The 19823-nt window shown below is 45.4% G+C and overlaps 1 protein-coding gene across 1 annotated transcript in view; it reads left to right on the plus strand.

Moving 5' to 3' along the window:
* Positions 1-13149, plus strand: part of Best3 (bestrophin 3) — a 40050-nt gene extending 26901 nt beyond the window's left edge. Inside the window, exon 9 of the mRNA XM_021643652.2 lies at positions 7590-13149. Coding sequence (XP_021499327.1) covers positions 7590-8502 — 913 coding nt within the window. The 3' untranslated portion in view covers positions 8503-13149. The remainder of the gene's footprint in view (positions 1-7589) is intronic.
* Positions 13150-19823: the final 6674 nt, after the last annotated feature.

Consider the following 19823-nt stretch of genomic DNA (forward strand, 5'->3'; position numbering starts at 1 on the left):
TTAATTAGAAAATAACACTTATAAAACAAGATATGCCACTACTGTAAGTGCTTAAATACAAGCAGTGTTGTTAAGTATGTGCGTGTGCATGTGTGTATGTGTATTTAAAAAAAACAATTCAAGGTTATCTGCTGCTTTTATCTGCATGTGATAGCATTATGGGTCACTCCAGAATCCCATTTTTATTTACTTGATGTTCCTTATTGCACAAAGGTTAGAGATGATGAGGAATACAGTATAGGGGAGTTAAAGACCTGAAGCCCCATTACTCCCTTTAATCCTGTCATAAAACTCAAAATGCACAACAGAAAGGGAGCAGTAATCTCTCAAAAGCTTTAGAAGAACACCAACAAGCTGTCCACTGTGACAGAGGACTCCAACCTGGAGAAGAGCGGCTGTGGCTGCTGAGGAAATGGTTCACAGTGTGTCAGCGTTGCTGCCTGTGCAGCTGACCTAAAACATGTGTGAGGGTGGCACCGCTGCACCCATTTAAGACTATTATGGCTTTGGATTTTTTTTTTCTGAGGTTAACAAATACGTCACTCCTTACATTTGCAGTAATCATCTTCCATGTGGCAAAAGGATCCACTGAGTAGAGAGGAGAATTAGCCCGGTCTGCTAAGAGTTCCTTCTAGTTAGAAATGAAAGAATTTAAGACTCATTTGGCACTGGGACACTAAACCTCTGTGTCGAAAATGATGACTCTCACTTTTCTGTCTTTATGCCACAACTTGTAAGCATGTTTACCATACCACAACCCCCCTTTTGTAATTATACAAGCATGCATTCAATATATACAAAGTATTCAAAATGGTGCAATAGATAATACTAGTTCAAATACAAGAAAATGCATATTGTAGCAAGTAAAGATCTTACTCAAGTTCATTACATCTATTTTTTTCATTAAACTTATTTCTAGGCTATTATTTTCAGCAATCATTTTTTAGCCAATATGTTCAAATAGTTTATTTTTTGCTTTATAAGAAAATAGTCTGGTATACACAGTTGCATGCTTATGTTATAAACCACTGAAAATAGCTCAAGTTCTAAACCACTAACTTCTACAAAAATGTACTCTGGCACATTGATTTTCTTACCCTTAATGTACCAGAAAGGAAGGAGAGTCAAGCTGCCCAAGGAGAGGAATGCTCATTCCATTCATCATATTAGAGCATGGGGGTTCTTCCATCTGCCCACATCGGGTCACCTTGGGCGCTCAGTCGTCACCCTGTAGTGGTATCAGGGGTGTGTATGGCTTAATAATCTTTTCAGAGAGAACATCTGCAGAATGCAATGGAATACAGTGGGAGGGCCGGGCTGTAGAGTCCCTGCCAAGCAGTGAGGACTGTGACAGAACAGCCAGGGCGGTATTGTGAGGTTAGATGCGCTTCAGAAAAAGGGTGGTGGGCCAGATCTGTCATGATTCTTGACCTGAACTCTCAACCAGGCCACGAAGAGGTGGTGAGAAGGTCAGGGCTCTAGTACAGCTTCCAGCCTGAGTGCCTCCCAAGAGGGCCCGCTTGGAGGGAACGGAGGGAAGGCTCGATGGACACACCATCCTGCTCACTGACTTTTCCCTGGCCCCTTGCCTCCCAGTTCAGCACGAGGGTTACTTGTCCAGTTGTAAATCCGTAGTCACAGCTTTGACCACCACTCCATCACGGGCAAGGTTAAAAGTAAGTGTTCTCCTCTAATGGGCTTGGTAGCTCTGTTGCCCACGTCTAACTGCTTTTCAGCACACTCCTCTGGCCTGACATGTTCTCAGGCAAATCACCAGCCCTTGCCAGGGTGGCCACCCGACTCTGAGAGCACTACAGTTTGGAAACAGTATAGCTGCCATGGAGAACCGAGCTCACCAGATTATGTGTCACCCTGCTAAGTTCCTCACGTCAGTTATGTCAAGACGACTTTTTATTATTTGAGTTTAAGTTGTCAAAATGCCACTCCAAAAGTGGGCGCTGTGCTGTGGTCTTTGAAGGCAGGCTCTCACCTCTTCCCTGTTATAGTAACGTGGGCATGGAGATTGCTCTGTGCCCTGAGCAGGCTGCTTTATAGTCCCCTTCACTCTGTGTCTGATGGTTTTGGAGGTGTCCGATGTTTTTAAATGCTGGGGTTTGTTATTCTTTTTCAACACTGGCTATGAAACTAGTTTCAGCGGATACAGCGCTCTGCCGTGCCGCATGCTTTCATTCCTCCTACCCTTCTCACTTTCAAGAGCAAACTGTATAGAACCACCTCACTCCTTGCCCCATGTCCTGCATTGGTGTATGGGTGACTTACAGAGTTAGCGATTTTTAGCAAATGGCACAAAAATAATACTGAAAGGCTGGGGCAGGGCAGTGCTCTCTCCATAGCTCCTGCCATGTAGCTAGCCCTGGCTTCCAGCCCTGAATTTCCCAGCTTCTGCCAGCCCTTGTACATCCTCTCCACACACCGCCAGTGCCCTTGTCCTACTGTTAACTAGCTGCTAAGTCATCCTATCTAAGGTTTTCAGCTGTCTGGGGACACTCCCAACCGTGGTGACAGTTCTTAAAGAACCCTTTCAAAGCCGCAAAAGGACTTTCTGCTGAGTGTCACCCCCTACAGCACCCGGGAACTGCTTCTGAGAGTCTGTTCTCCCAAAGGCATGCGGCCACCCTTTTCAACCCCCAAGCAACGTGGAAGGCAGGTAAAATGTCATAGCTACTGTTTACCATGTGTGATGTCAGATCACTGTTTACCATGTGTGACGTCAGGTCACAGAGGAGTAGGAGTCTCCTGACGCCGCACAGCTTGGGAGGCAGCAGCCTGCCCCTCAGTTCCCAGAGTGAGTCATTTGTCCTATTTGAAACAATTCTCCCTCACCCTGTCTGGAGTCTGGTGGCTGCGTGGCACTCTCTGTGAATGTCCTCCTCTTTCTAATTGCTCGACTATCTCAGTCTAAATGAGTCCTGAAGCACATACCAGCTGTTTCAGCTGGCGGTTCCTGATGCAGAGTAACATAATGAGAGTGTTCTTGTCCCGTCCGGTAATGCTCCTTCTCTGATTGTTTAAGTGCCATTACGGCCGGGCCTCTGGCATGTACCAAAAATACACCTTAAAAATTAAATAAGGGTACAGCTATGTTCAACCCCCAACACCTCACCAACCAGGTATGTGGTAAAATCCCACTTGGGCAGTGGAAGCAAGAGGATAAGCTTGAAGTCTCTCTGCATAGTGAGATCAAGAGCAGCCTGAAGTATACTGGACGTTGTCCGATCTTATTGCTTATGCTCTGATCTTCAGGCCGTCCTGTTCTTAAACTACGTTTCTACATATCTGAAACACAAGAATATCAAAACCCCAACTTTTAGAGAGAGGAAAGGATAGGGGGTTTTTTTAGAGAGAGGAAAGGACAGGCGTTGGGCGTCAGCAACAGAGTCTTTGGTGCCAGCACTTGGAAGAAAGGTCATCCATTCCGTAATACTGGGGAGTTCCGCTCTGTCCTGGCACAAAGACCTTGAAGCCACCTCTCATTCCTTCGTCATGAGATCCATGAAACCCCACGTGTCCTTCTAAAGGCTTTGTCCAGTTTCAGGCTGGAGGTGTGGGACACTTCCAAGACATGTTTCCTACCCTACACGTTCATTAACGCTGCTTTTCACGTGGCCTTTCCGGGGCAGGCAACAACGAAAACAGACAATTTCAGCCTGGAAGACAGAGCCAAAACCGTCACACCTCACCCCAAGACTGTCCACCCAGCCTGGACCAACACCATCCATTTCATACCAACTCAAAAAAGCATGCTAAGTCCTGCTAGCCTGTTTGTCTAGGTCACTGCTTTTCTCACTTCTTCAGCTATGCAATTCTAATTCTTTGTTTAAAAAAAAAAAATTGTGGGCACAAAAACTCAATTTCAGATGTAAATATTTATACACAGGCCTTCTCCCTCTTTTAAACTTGTAAGTAATAGTAAAAATAATGACATAATAAATTGTAATAATGACATAATACATTGTCCACGGGAGAGGCTTGGTAAAGTTATAAATCTAGCAGGTAAATCTCATGTGTCCACGCCCGGCTTAGGAGGCAGGAAAGCACGGTAGGGCGTCTGTGGTGGGTCTCCCCAGTGTGGATCCGTTAGCTGATCTATCCCCAGTCTGCTCACTTGCCTGGCTGGTTTTCTCCAGTCTCACTTAAAGGCTTATCGTGATTGCTCTGGGTGAGCACAGCTCTCCACTACACTAGTGTACAGCTGGAGCTTTTTTCCTTTTTTACACTTATTTGTGTGTGTGTGTGTGTTGCATACATGGGCCTTTTGTATATGTGGAGGTCAGAAGATAACTTACCAATACCTCGTCTCTCCTTCTACCACCTGGGTTCCAGAGGTCAAACTTGGGTCATGAGGATAGGTGGCAAATACCTTCATCCACTGAGCCATCTTGCTGGCCCATTTTGTTTTGTTTTCTTTATTTAATTTTTTTTCCTTTTAAGTCCCAAAGTTTTGAAATAATATGCATACTGATTCTCCCCCCCCCCCGCCCTCAGGAGATGATGTCCCTCATATCAGATGTATGTTAGATGTAGTTAAAGGAAACAATCCAAAATGAATAGTCAGTGTGCCAAGCAGGGAGCATATGCCTGTCCTATAAAGAGAATGTGCCAGCCTGACCTCCTGTTCTCAGAGCACCTCCAGTGTGTCAGTCTTCGTGAGCAACTGTGCTTGCCACTCCTCTGCATCCTCCCTAGCTAAATAGATTGCGGTAAAGTGTGACTAATTAGGTCCTGTGGGCTGACCTAATGAAACCCAACAGGCAGGGTCACTGGGGTCACGGAAGCATGAGTCTGCAGCTCCCAGGCGGGCGATGTAACAGGATCTGCCCTGGCTCCGGAGGGAGGGCACGGCCCGGAGGCTATCTGGTAGCCAAGGACACTGCTGGGACTTCAGAATAACAGCACGAGGACGTAATCGAGCACCGTCCCAGGACACTTAGCTAGGCGATCATTTCGTCCATCTTTTATTCATCAACACGGGAACACATTTTCTTTGGCAGTTCTCTTTGCTCTTTCAGGTTTCACCTGCATTCTAACCAGAATTTTCCTTTATGTCACAGAAGGCACGCCTGGCATAAGGCATCTTGTTACTGTGGATGTAATTACCAGCCCTGGACTGGGACAGCACAGTTGCTGTTCCTCCCCAAGCCAGCATGAGCAACTGGCACTTCAGGACAAGCGTTTAAGTTGTTCTTCGAGCCCCATTAAGGCTGAAGTTGACAGAGGTGCTGGACAACCCTGGACTCTGAGGCAGGAATAGAGCTCACTGGAGATGGGCTTCGCCAATGGGCTTCATTACCTCATATGCTCTTATCATTTAAACCTTGAAGGAGAGTAAAAAGAGTAGGCTTGCTCCCCTGCTTCTTGAATGTTAGCATTTCCATGGGAAATTTTTAGCCATGTCAAATCCAGCCACAGAGAGAGACCACCTCAACTCCACATAGCCTTTCCACGGCATCCTGACTCCTCCTCAGCCCTCACTGAGGAGCAGAAATGTGACGCTTTCACCAGACATATCTCTGGTACTTCTGAGGACTGCATTTCACTCATTATTCTTTCCCGGGCTCTAGCGTGTCCTTGGGTACCTGGGTGGCAGGCTTTATACCACAGGGAAAAGCGACAGAAGCATTGGAATCGGACTTCCATTTTTGGCCTCACTAGCTACTCAGGCATGATAATTCTCCTAACTGTACAGTGGTGGTGACAATAGCAATAGGAACGGACCCTGTTATTATCGCAGTTATGTGAGCATTAGCTGTTGTTCACATTCCCTCTCCCCCTTTTACAGTAAACTGTCGGGGAGGCACACATACAGAGGCACAGGTATAAAGGTCAGAAGACAATCTTGTAGGGCCTTTTCTTCCCTCTAACCTTTACTTGGGTTCTTGGGGTCAAGATCAACTTGCAGCCTTATGCAGCAAGTACCTTTATGTAATGAGCCACCTCCCCAGTCCTTACAGTCTCTTGAATTTAGCTGTGACCCATTATTTTTTTATGGAGTGAGGGGAATGATGAGCCCTAGGTAAATCTGTCTTTTTCAATTGAAGAAGAAGAAGAAGAAGAAGAAGAAGAAGAAGAAGAAGAAGAAGAAGAAGAAGGAAGAAGAAGAAGAAGAAGAAGAAGAAGAAGAAGAAGAAGAAGAAGAAGAAGAAGAAGAAGACACGTTTTGCACAGTGTATACTTACATTTCAAGTTGCTAGAGCAGTAATTTCAAAGTGTGGTCTGGAAACCCCTGAGGTCACCGAGACTCCCTTGAAGGGAGCCCGTGTGGGTAAAATTGTTTTCCTCATAACATCATGGAGCCATTCTTTCATTTCCATTCTTTTAGAAGTATACAGAGGTCCCTCAGAGCTATTGTTTTACTTTCACAGGTTTCAGTTAAGAGAATCAACCATAACCCAAAAATATCCAACAGAAGGTTGCAGAGCAAAGCACAGATTTAGAATGGCATGCCATTCTGAACAGTGTGGTGACATTGGTGCCATCATACCTCGTCTCAGCTGGGGAGTGAATCGGCCCTTTGTCCAGTGTATCTTTAGTGCTTGTCCTACCTGCCTCTGACGTCCTAGCCAGCTCAGCCGTCAGATCAACAGTCACTGTGTCATGGTGCTTGTGCCATGACTTTCATTTCTTTTTCTGCTTAATGGCAACCCACAAGAGTAGTGACACTGGCATTTTTGGCTCTGCCTAACAGAGGTTGTAAAAATGTGTCCTTCAAGTGAAAAGTAGAAGCTCTTGATTAATGAGGAAATATGCCAGGTCTACTAATATGGACAAGAATGAAATCTACCGGTGATATTGTTAAGAATGGAAAAATAACCCATGATAGTTTTGCTGTCGTTTTTGATGCTGTAAAAGTTATGGTTGTACAGACAAATGGCTCATCTGGTTAAAGGTTCATGTAGTTTAAAAAAAAAAAAAACAAACAAACCCTGCCACACAAGTGTGATGACCTGAGTTGGATCCCTGGCACCCACAGTGGAGGGAAAGAATTGGCTCCTGAAAGCTGTCCTCTTCAGAGCTCATTCCAAAAGCCTGCCATGGCACTTGTGTGCTGGCACTCATATGCATGCACATATAGTAATAATACTTTTTTAATTTAAAAGTTGTAGCCTCATAGCCAAGTATGGTCACACATGCCTGTAACCTCAAAATTTGGGCAATGGAGAGAGGAGGGTCAGAAGGTCAAATCATCCTTGGTCATATAGCAAGCTTGAGGCAAGCCTGTCTCTAAATATGTGATAGCCACTCGTGTGGAACACGTTTAGCTAAGGTAGGAAAGGCATTGCCATCTACGGCCTGGTGCAATCTGGGAACCCACTGGAGATCTTGAATGTAGCTCGAAAAGATAAGGGGGAACTTCTATTCAGCGGAATTTTCTAGAGGCGGCTAGATAGATAGATGGTGATGTCATCACTTCGTTCTTAATGGAACGTGCTCACACCTTGCCTTTTGCATTCCTCAGTTATCATTTTGAGTGTGTGCATAGCAGTTGCTGTAACTCACCTCTTAACCTTGAGACTGCCCCCCAAGTTAATCCCGCAGTTACTCTGTCTTTTGTCATGTGCTTCCTTCAGGCTGTCCGGGTCTGACTTCCCCGAAGAGGCCTGGCTGTGGAACTATGAGAAGCACGGCCACCGACATTCAGTGATGAGGAGAGTCAAGCGCTTCCTGAGCACCCACGAACACCCCGGCAGCCCCAGGAGGAGGAGGAGTTTCGGCAGGCAGGCCAGCGACAGCTCCATGTTCTTCCCACACAGCCCGGCTCGGGATCTGCTGGACGTGCCTTCAAGAAGCCCCAGCCGAGGCTCACCCACCCGGAAGCAATCCCCCTCCCGAGAGGGCAGCCCTAAGCTGCACTCCAGCATGGGAGAACTGTCCACCATCCGGGAGACCAGTCGTGCCAGCACTCTGCAGAGCCTGAGCCCTCAGTCCAGTGTGAGGGCCTCTCCTACCAAAATGCCCCAGGTCCCCGAGGTCCTGATCACAGCAGCCGAAGCACCGGAGTCCTCAGCAGACGGCCATCATCATGACTCCACCGCCTCCATCCTGAGCCTCGAGTTCACTGGGGTGCAGCCAAGCACGACCGAGCAGCACACAGACCTGGCGGGAAAGGCGGCGCCGCTCGCAGACCTCAATCCCCAGACTGTTTCAACCGGCACTGAAAGAGACTTGTTCAAGTTCGAGGACGATCCAGATGACGACAGATTCCTCAAGCGGTGGAGCCTTCCAGAGTTTACAGAGTCCAGGCACACCTCCCTGGGAAACTTAGGTCCAGATCCTTTGAATTCCGGGGCTGCTTTTTCACTTGACACAGAAACAGCCTCAGAGACCGGTGCAATCCATTCCGGGGCTGGCTCTGGGGTCTCTCCCGACATCCTGTACTTAATGGAAGGCTTGGATAAGGAAACTGACATCCTGGAGTTTAACAACGAGCACACTGAAGAATCCCCTAAAGGAATGACCCAGCGCCCCAGAACCTGGTTCTAGCCCAGCTTCCTGCTTTAAACAAAGCTGTCCACCAGTCTGGGAACACCCTCAGGAGCTGGGGAGCTGGCTAGCTTGTATTTGCAAGCTACATAGAACTCTGAAGGGCATTACATTAAGGTCCTACAAAACAAAACAAAACAAAAAAATCACACATCCACATTGTCTAGCACAAAGGGGCCTTCATGGAAGTTACATAGACTGAAGCAAATCACCATCATACAAATGCATATGGCGTATTCACCCACACATGATTAGCTTTGGAAATGGCCATACAGATCATAGTCCAGGCCCACAGAAACAAAGGCCCAGACACAAAGGGTCCTGTTCTTTCCTGTTCCCTCCCACACCTCTCTCTTTCCCTCCGGCTACAGAGACAAGAGATGCCATGCCCAGAGGCCCTTCTCGGCTTAGAGTTGTTCCCCTGAAGCTCCCTGACCATCTTGCTCCCGCTTCCTGTAACCATTACGGTTATAGACGATTATTGTTATTGTTTCCATCTTTCCATAACTCTTAGTCTCCCTCCACATCAGAAAGTTCCATTTTTCTTCAGTAGCTGTCTCATATGTGTCTGGACTTTTTTTCTCTTCCTCTTTCCTCTCTTACCTTTTTCCTCTTCCCTGTCCCCCTAGTTTAGCTCCTCCAGTGACGCTACTCTGTCCCTCTTTCCAGGTTATAATATCTTCTCTTTCCAACTCTGTTGCTTACCTCTTGTCAGGTATCCAAACCTGGAGACCCTGGCGAAGCCTGGTAGGGGAACCTAACACACCCGCCCTCCTGTGGCCCCAGCCTTGCAGTAAGAGGTGTATGCAGGTTGATGGCCTCCACCGCTATCTGAAACCTGCTGCTTCTGCTCTTTCATCTTGAACGCCAAAGGAAAAAAATGAAGCTAAGATGCTATGAAAACTGCATAGCCAAGCACTACATCGCCAAAGGACAGCCTGGCTTGGAAATGCTGAGCTCACGCACAGTCTTAAGCAAAGCTATTCCAATTGTTTCACAGCATGGGACCAGTTCTTGCGTCTACTGAGTTGTTTTTATGTGAAGAAGGATATTAGAGCTGTGTGGATGGCAGGGTCCATGACTGCATGATGAAAACAGATTGTTGCCAACCTCCTCTCTGAAGCCCGTAGGTTAGGTTTTGCAATCGAAAAGCTTTGCCTTCTGAGTGCTAGCCTTCCCACCTGTCACACAATGAAACCTGACCCATGGCTTCAGAGGCAAGAAACCCTAATAATGACCGCTGGTTTGGCGCCTCAGTGATCCTTGCGGTCTCATCTGAAGTCCACAGACGAGCTCACAATGCTTGAAAAGAGTCCTACGAGACCAACATACCATTAGCTAGCTCCACTTTAAAGATGAAGAAAACAGAGGCATCGGGGAACTGATTTTCCTGATGGCTCAAGAGTCCACATTTCCTCATTGTGCCATGCTGTCTATAAGGCCCCGACTCTGCTATCCATTTGCCCCAAATTCTAGAGGATGCTCCAAAGTGGCTAATAGTAGGTTTTGGCCAAATCCCTCCATCCTTGGAGACCTCTCATGATCCTCCCTGCTCAAGACAATCTTCAGTCACATAGGAGAGCAGAGCTTCTGTCTTTAAACTTAGCCAGGGTCCCCTCCACGTGTCACTCTAAAAGAAAGCTGGCAGGAGCCTCTTATTCCTTCCCCCACTTCTTCATCCTGATGGCCCATGACCACATACACAGGAGACCTCAAATCTCAAATGCCTATCAAGGGGCAAGAGCAATGACCCCTGCCTTAACTGACTTTTCTTAGAGGACTGAAATGATATGCTATTACAAGAAATGCTGTACATTGATGGTTCTCTATATTAGTCCACACCATCAGCTCCTGAGAAAGGACTAGTTCCCCAAAGTACCACATATAGACAGACTATGGGCTCAAGCCCCATTACACTTCTAAAAGGCCAGAGCCCCAACCTTCTCCGGTCACCATGGTCTTCTTACACTTTTCCCGAGTACTGCAGTATAAGCCTCCTCCCTATCCTCTTCTCTTTAGCTCTATCTATTGTTCAAATACAAATAAGTTTCTGCTTAGCTGCCCTTGAGTTATAATCAATTTTCATTTCTAAATCCAAAGTTATCAGCTGTGCAGAGATAGAAGGATAGTTTTATGGAGAGATGGGAAGATGTTCATTTATCTCTATTCTCATGCATCTCTTATACCCCTTTATTCCTAAGACTTATTTAAGTTCCTCGATATTTCTTCAGATTTTGAGATGGTGTCCCATTTTCTCCTCACACTGAAAACTGAATTATGACTTGCTCTAGGAGCCCAGATGCAGAAACCCTTCCATCCTAAAATGAGCCTTTATCCCGCAACAGCCAGGGCTGCAAAAAGAAAAAAAAAAAAATTATTCTATTCTGCCTGGTTTTTTTTTTTTTTTTCCTTTTTCTTTTTTTTTTTACCTGCCTAGATAACTTCCCCCTTAGCTCTAGGAAATTCCACCTTAGAGACAAATAGCCGTATGTCCCTGTGTCTTAATCTTGAGGGTTTGACCAATGCAAGAAAAGGCTTAGCCTCGTGTCTCGCCATGTGCATAATGTGCGTGTCATAATGTGCATGTCAGGGTATGCAGTGAGGCCAAGCCCTTTGCGTGTTTTTTCCCTGCTCCTAGAGAGAGCTCTGCCCTGATTCCTGGGTTCAGTTTCAATATGGTTAAGAGCCCATCAACTTTTCCTCTCCTGTCCACGCATTTAAAACTTCCTGGTTTATGGCTTCTTCATTGTCCCATCTACCCAATCCATTGCTTCCATTACTCTGGGTAGTCACTTTCGCCCTTGTCCAGCCAAGAGGTAGAAAACATAGATGAAATGGAATGGGGGAAATACAAAATTTACCATCAGTATAAGGAAAAAACATCTATGTATTAATAACCTCCGAAAAACTTCAAAAACTCGAACGAAGCCTGGTATGGTGGCACATGCCTATAATGCCATCACTCAAAAGGCTGAGGTGGGTGAATTAGAAGTTCAAAGTCAACCAGGTCTATACGATGTGTTCAAGGATAGCCTGGGCTACATAGCAAGATCTTCTATAAAATCCAAACCAAAACAAGCAAACAACAGAAAAACTTTGAAAAAGAAAAAGGGAGGCAGGAAATTGAACAAATGTGTGTCTTTTCCAACCATCAGATCCTCATCTACCAAATGGGGGCTCTCTAGAAGGTTTCACAGCCATTGTTAGCCATGGAAGGGAAAGGCTGGGACCTCAGATTGTCCTGTGTGACCAATAAGTATGACAGTGATTGGTTTTCCAAGAATTCATTGCAAACTTCTCTTCTCACTGTGGTAACCTGTTCTTCAGGGTCCCCTTTTCTCTGAGATTCTAATCTCTTTCATTTAAGAAGATTTTCTTGTAACATTCACTGAATTAAGCCTCCAACTTAACTGTTTTGTCACTCTCTTCGAACTTTTTTTCCTCTTTCTGATGCTTCCCAGCTTCTATCATCTTCCTTCTTTCTGGCATTTCTCACCATTCCTTCACACACACACACACACACACACACATACTCTGCATCCCACGGCACATCACCACAGCCATGAATTTCTCATCTAACTCATATGTATTAATCTCCCCCATCAAAATGTGGGATCAGATAAAAAATTAATTTGCATGTGTTCATTCCTCTCTAAATCTAGAGGACACTGCGTTCAAAGCCGGTGGGGTCATCTTAGGAAAGCTGCTCTCCTCAAAGCTGGTCCTATATCAGCTAATTAGCAGTAATACTAGTGTAAAAACAAAAACAAAAGCCAAAGCAAGAGCAAGTCAGAATCTAATTTCATCTACCCGTCCCTCACCACAACCATCTACACACGTGGTCACCAGCAAACACTGATGTCTGTGCAGCCGATGGAGATAAGTCTTTTTGTCTGACTGGACTGTCTCAGGGGATACCTCAAGCCTTTCCACATTTTTTCCCTTAGTTCTGTGAACCCAATTTTTAGGACAGTTTTCTCGCTGATGGGGCCACTGAGTTGAAAGAACCAAGTGAACAATACCAGGCTTCTTTGACTACAAACCCTAAAATCCAGAAGTCCCCAACCTGCTGGCAAAGCTTTAGAACCATGATCTGACTTGACTCCTTCACTGCACCCTATGCCTTCCTTCAGCCTCCCCGAATGTGCAGTCAGCATGTTCCTGGCTGTGGCAAATGTGAAATGAAAGTAAATTCCCTACAAAAACTCAGTTGACTCAGAGCAGAGGTTAAATTTTTTGTTTGATCTTCTTTGTTTCTGAATTGATTTAGAAAATGGGGCCAAATCTGCCTTGTACCACAAGTGGGCTTAGCCCCAGAGTTCCATCTCTATGGAACCGTCTTCTCCAAGCTTCTAATTTGCCTAACAGAGATAACAAAGGGAAACTACACTTTGTGTCCTGAAAACAAATAAGACATTTCTCAAATTGGTTTTGTGCAGATTTCCTGACCTGTTCCAAGTTCTCTGTCTGGGCTAGCGGCTCTCAGCCACATGTGATCTTGTACCCAGGAGACACTGGGAAGTGTCAAGAAACATTTCTGACCATGATAACAGAAGTATTATTGGCATGTAGTGAAAGAGGCCAGTGATGCCACTGAACACCCCGCAACACACAGGACAGACACCTCAGGCATCTGAGAAAACAAATAGGACATTGGATTTAACCTCAAGGCTGACTCAGATAATTCTGTGGGTGGCTGTTATGAAGAAGAACATTTAAATGCCACGTGCATGGCACTCCAAATATTAGTTAAAAATTTGTCCCAGGAAACAGCTAGATCATTAGCAGGCAACTGACACAGCCTGATCTTTTCTGTCTCCTATGTAGGATCAAACAAATAAACCATGTCTTCTATAGAAAGTAGCTCATCCCAGTAGATAGGATAGGATCCATTTACCTACCTCCCTCAGAAAATAAAGGCGAGGATTTCACCGTGGAGGAGCTACTGATGTCCTGAATGACATCAGTGGCTGCGCCTCCGTTCAGCCATCCATGAAGCATTAGGCACCAACACTGAGCATCAGCCGCAGCTAGGTGCCCGGGGGGCCACCTTCCAACCCCCTCCCTGAGGCAGCACTCCCCTCTGCGGATGTCAGCAAATACAAAATGCCCTCTGAAACATATGTGTTCACAAGTATGTTTGTGTGTTTCTCTCACCCCAATCCTGTTTGGCTCTAATGTCAGTCAGCTGAGAGGCAGACAGGGACCCTCTGTGTAGCCCTGGCAGTCCTGTAACTCACTCTGTAGACAGGCTAGCCTTCAACTCAGAGATCTGCCTGCCTCTGCCTCCCAAGTACCAGGACTAAAGGTGTGCGCCACCACCGCCCTACTGTTTACATTCGTATGACAGCACATGTTAATATCTGTGTGCAAATGTTTTGTTTCGGGTTGCCAGTGATCAAAGCTGAGATCTCACATATGCTATCAGGAAACTGTACCTCAAGCTCTTGGTTTTCTGAGATGGTATCCTAGTGTGTAGCCCAGGCTTGCTTCATCCTTCATGCCAGCACCTCCTAAGATTAGCACACACCACCGTAGCTAGTGTTTTAAGCTGGAAAAGTGTCTTAAGCCTACCTAGATGTCCCCAATACTACAGCCGTCATCTCTTTCCTCAATTGCTGGTTTCATTTCCAATTAGACCAACAGTTCTTTTTTTTATTTTATTAAAAATAGTTTTTTCATGTAATACATCCTGATTATGGCCTCCCCTCTCTCTACTCCTCCTAGATCCTCCCCACCTCTTCTCCCGTCTGGATCCACTCCCTCTCTGTCTCCCATTAGAAAGCAAACAGGCCTCTAAGGGATAATAATTAAATAAAGTAAAGAATAATAAGACAAAATAAAAACAACACAGAATAGGACAAAATAAACAGAAGGAAAAGAGCTTTTAAAAAGGCACACGAAGCAGATAGACACAGAGAAGCGTTCATTCGTTCAGTCAAGAATCCCATAAAAACGCTGAAAGCCATAAAATACACGCAAAGGACCTGTAGCGTAAAAAACAAAAATAAATAAATAGATAAATTTTAAAAGATTTAAAAAAAAAGTTAAAAAAGAAAGAAATGCCCTGACCTGACCTTATAGGACAAGGAACCTCCAGCAATTCGCTGAGCTCATTTTCTGTTGGCCATGTACTGCTAGGCATGCAGGCCACCCTTCAGAGGAGCTGGTGTCCCCAGTGACCCCTTGGAGAAAACTGAATTTTCATTTTCAAGTGGTTATCAACTGAAGAGCTCCTGAGCTAGCGACGGAGGCATGTGTCCATTTCTCCTTCCAGCTCCGGGCTCTCACCTGGTGTAGGCCTGTAAACGCTGTCTCAGGCTCTCGGAGTTCGTATGTGTGTTGGTTCTGCTAATTCAGAGGACTGTGTTTCCTTGGTGTCCTCTATCCCCTTTGGCTCTTACACTCTTTCTACCTCCCCTTCCTCAGGGTTCTCTGAGCCCCGAGGAGAAGGATTTGGTAGAGACATCCCATTTAGGATTGGGTGTTCCAAGATCTCTCATTTTTGCATACTGTCTGGCTGTTGGTCTCTGTATCTGTTCCCGTCTGCTCCAGGAGGGAGCTTCTCTAATGCTGGCTGAGCTGAGCACTGCTGAGCATACAAGAATGTCTTTTTATTTCAAGGGGTCATTTTATTGCTACATCCCTCTAGTAAAACGCTAATATTTGGTTTTATCCTAGGCCCTTGGGCTATCTAGTCTCAGGTTCTTGGTCACCCAAGCAATGTCGGACACAGGTTCCATTTTGTGGGGTGGGCCTTAAGTCAAATCATATATTGGTTGGTTACTCCAAGCTTTGTGCCACCGTCGTGCTATCCTGTCCTGTAGGCAGCTCACCATTGTAGATTGAATGGTTTGGAGCTGGGTTGGTATTTATGTTTTTCCTTTGGTAGCTTGCACAGTACCTTCTGGTACCAAGAACACTAGCCAGTAGGGGTGAAGGTGCTAGATAGGTGCAAGCTTGACTTCTCTGTGTTCAGTGAGTTATTTAGGGGTTTGTCTTCAGCAACAGAGCCTTACTGCCATTTGTGGAGAGCAGCCTGGAGCCTTGGCAACAGCTCGATTAAATGTTCCTGGAAGCTTCACTTGGTGAAAAGTGATGTCCCATCTGGGGCTTGGTCTCCCCTGTTATTTGGTGATGTCATTTAGCTCACCTTCATATATGTATGAATCTCACGAAGCTTCCACTATGTTAGGTTTCCATACTACTCCTCAAATGGGCCTTGATTTTAGCTGTTTCTCCCTGTATTCCCTCCCTCGTCCCGTCTCTACTCCCCTTCCCTGCTTAATCCTCACATTCCAGTCACCCCACTTAACCATCCACAACTATTTTATTTCCCTATGGAAATAAAATGGGAGATTTAGCCATTCCCCACCCCCAGCCCCATACTCTATACCTAACCTCTGTGGTTTGATGGATTGTAGTTTGCTTGTCAATTAGCTTAACAACTAATATCCACATATAAGCAAATAGATACCATATTTGTCTTTCTGGGCCTGGGTTACCTCACTCAGTTCCATCCACTTACCTGAATTTCATGATTTCATTTTTTAAATGGCTGAACAATATTATTTTGTGTAAATGTGACATATCTTCTCTATCCATTCATCTATTGAGGGTCACCTAGGCTGTTTCCATTTTCAGGCCCTGTGCATGCCGTCTCGGTCTCTGTGAATTCATATGTGCATAGATCTTGTTGTGCTCAGAAGACCTTATTTCCTGGGTGTTCTCCATCCCTTCTGACTCAAAAACACAGTATCAACTCTCGCAGCAATAAACGTGGTTGAGAAAGTGTCTCGGTGGCAGGATTAAGGTGCCTTTTGGTTATATACCCAAGAGTAGTATAGCTGGACCTTGAGGTAGGTCCATTCCGTCTTCCTGGGAAAACACCACACTGATTTCCATAGTGGATGTACAAGTTGACAGTTCCCTCAGCAATGGAGGAGTGTTCCCCTTACTTCACATCCTCACCAGCATAAATTGTCACTTGTGTTGCTGATCTTGGCCATTCTAGTGTATATAACATAGACTCTCAAAGTAGTTTTGATTTGCATTTCCCTGATGACTAAGAATGTTGACATTTGTTCAAGTGTTTCTTTCTTATTTGAGTTTCCTCTTTTGAGAATTCTGTTTTGATCCAGCTTGGACGTCAAGTACTATATTGAATAGATATAGAGAAAGTGGAAAACCTTGTCTAGCTCTGATTTTAATGGAACTGCTTTGAGATGAATGAGTTTTGGATTTTGTGAAAGGTCTTCTCTGCATCTAATGAGGTGATCATGTGTTGGTTGTTTATATGGTGGATTACTTTTATCAGTCTGTGTATGTTGAACTATCCCTACATCTCTGGGATGAAACTTACTTGATCATGGTGGGTAAATGATCTTTTTGATGTGTTCTTGTATTTGGTTTGCAAGAATTTTTGCATCTATGTTCTTAAGGGAAACTGGTCTGCAATTTTCTTTCTTTTTGGGTCTTTATAGACCTCATAGAATGAGTTTGGCAATGTTCCTTATGTTCCCATTTTATAAAATAGTTTGAGAAACAGTGGTGTTAACTCTTCTTTGAAAGTCTGGTAGAATTCTGTGCAAAAACCATCTGGCCCAGTGCTTTCTTTGGTTGGAAGACCAATTACTGCTTCTAATTACTGCTTCTATTTCACTAGGGGTTACAGGTCTGTTTAAATTGCTTATCTGATTCTAATTTAATTTTGGTAGGTAGTATATATTGAGAAAATTATCCATTTCTTTCAAATTTGGTGGAGTACAGGTTTTTAAAGTCCTTGTTTTCCTCTGGATTTCTTTAGTATGTGTTGTTGTATCTCCCTTTTTGTTTCTAATTTTGTTAACTGGATCTTCTCTCTCTACCTTTAGTTAATTTGGCTAAGAGTTTGTCAATCTTATTGATTTTTTTTCAAAAGAACCAACTCTGTTTCATTGATTCTTTATATTGTTTGTTTGTTTGTATTTTATTGATTTCAGCCCTGAGTTTGATTACTTCTTACCATCTATTCCTTTTGGGTATAAGTTCCTCTTTTGGTTCTAGAGGTTTCAAATGTGCTGCTAAGTTACTAGTGTAAGATCTCTCTATTTTTTTAATTCCTTAATTTTTTATTCCTGGTACCACTACCACAATTTATAGGGCAATAAATATACCTGATGTAATGAAAAAAAAAAAAGATAAAGAAAAAGGAAAAGCTACAACAGATAAAAGACCTCAGGAATGTGCATCTAATTTACACTACATTGCTGTAACCAACGAAAGCACTTCTTGCAACTGTGGCTATGACAGTCCTGAACAAGAAGGGCTTCCTGCTTAAGCTGCAGTAGCTTTTCTGGCTATGGATCACCGTTACTTCTGTGGCGGATGCTTACAGTTCTTCTAACACATTTGGGGGCGACTGTCTCAAAGTAACCTGCAGCTTTCCTGCCAACCCCTCACTCTCTCTCTCCTGCTAAGAACTGTAGCCCTTTCTGCTGGTTTTTTGTTTTTTTGTTTTTTTGTTTTTTAAACCTTCTGCTACTGTATCTACCACTTCCACCTCCAGATCCATAGCCACCACCATAGGGACTGCCTAGGCTTCTTCCACCAAAACTGCCCCCCTTCATGGGTCCATAATTTGATTGCTGTTTTCCACTATAATCTCCGAAGTCATTATAATTCCCACCACCATTGTAGTTACTTCACCAAAATTCCCTCTTTCATTGTAACCATCATATCCTCCTCCTCCACCACCATATCCACCATCTTGGTTTCCATATCCTGGTCCACCACCACCATGGCCACCACCAGGGCCACCACCATAGTGGCCACCACCAGGGCCACCACCATAGTGGCCACCACCATAGCCACCACCATGGCCACCACCAGAGTGGCCACCACCAGGGCCACCACCATAGTGGCCACCACCACCTCCAAATCCATTCTATCCACCACCACCACCTCCGTATCCACCTCTGCTGCCACCACCTCTACCACCATAGCCTCCTCTTCCCCCAGTGTTTCCACCACGACCCATAAGAAGGCAGATCCACCTCCGCAACCTCTCTGTGATCCAGCAGACTGCATCTCTTGCTTATAAAGGGCCTTTTTCGCCTCACAATTCTGCCCACTAATAGTGTGGTATTTCTGAACACAGCTGAGTTCAGATGAGTCTGTTGAGGCCAGCATCTCCCAGTTTCCCACAGCCTCCCCGGCTCCCTGTCGCTCTCCCTGCACAGACGGTAACACTCCTTTATTACCGGCATGGCCCTAGTTGTTATTTTGAGTTTGTGGTTCTATTATTGAAACACCAGTAACTTCATACAGACCTCAGTTGCTGTGAGTCATGTAAATGCAGAAAGAGGGGATCAGAAAATGCAGAAGCTTGTACGGCAGACGGCTCAGTTGATCATGTGTCTGTAGCACAAGCCTGACGGCATGAGTCTGGATCCTCATCATCTACGTAAAAAGCCAGGAGTGAGGCAAGAGAGTACGGCTCAGTGGTTAAGGGCATGTACCGCTCTTGCAGAGGACTTAAGTTTGGTTCCCAGCACCCATATCAGGAGGTTCAAAACTGCCTTTTAACTCCAGCTCCTTGGGCACCCAATACCTCTGGCCTCCTTGATCACAAACCCATCAGGCCATTGCTGAAGTTCCCTGGCCAGCCAGCTTAGCTTCAAGTCAATGAGCCTCGGGTTCAGTGAGAGATGGGAGCTGGTTCGCTCTTCCAGAGGGTCCAGATTCAACTCCCTGCACACACAGAGAGCCTCACAACGGTCTGTGTGTCCAGTCCAAGAGATCGGCCACCTTCCCTTGGCCTCTGCGGGCACGACACGCACATGTAGGCGAAACACCCACTCAAATAAAATAATAACTAAATTAAACAAATAAAGATGGAGGGTGATTGAGGAACGGCACCCAGTGCAGCAATCCTCCTCACTCCACGCACATTCCCACCCTACCAAGTACACACAACATCCCCCATGCACACACATACACACACACAAATGCTGAACCTCGACAGCCTTAGATCTTCTCTGTTCACCGCCCATGCCACTGCTTGATGTTTCCTCTTCTCTGACCCACCTTTCCCAGCGTGGCATATACTAAGGTGAACCGTACAGTCTTGGCACCCTCCCTGGCTAGAGGACATGAATCACTCCTGACCAGGCCTATTGGCAGCAGGCCTTGCAGAGACATCAGATCAAAGACAACCCAGGAACAGGGTGTCATGGCTCTGTCACTTTGACTGGAGAAACTTGAGCCTTTTCGCTCGAGTTAGCTGGGCCGAGGCTGGTGTCCATGGTACCCAGCAGGCTGGATGACTCTTGCCATGGACC

This window comes from Meriones unguiculatus, chromosome 2 (assembly GCF_030254825.1).
Source record: "Meriones unguiculatus strain TT.TT164.6M chromosome 2, Bangor_MerUng_6.1, whole genome shotgun sequence".
In the NCBI taxonomy this organism is placed as follows: Eukaryota; Metazoa; Chordata; class Mammalia; order Rodentia; family Muridae; genus Meriones; species Meriones unguiculatus.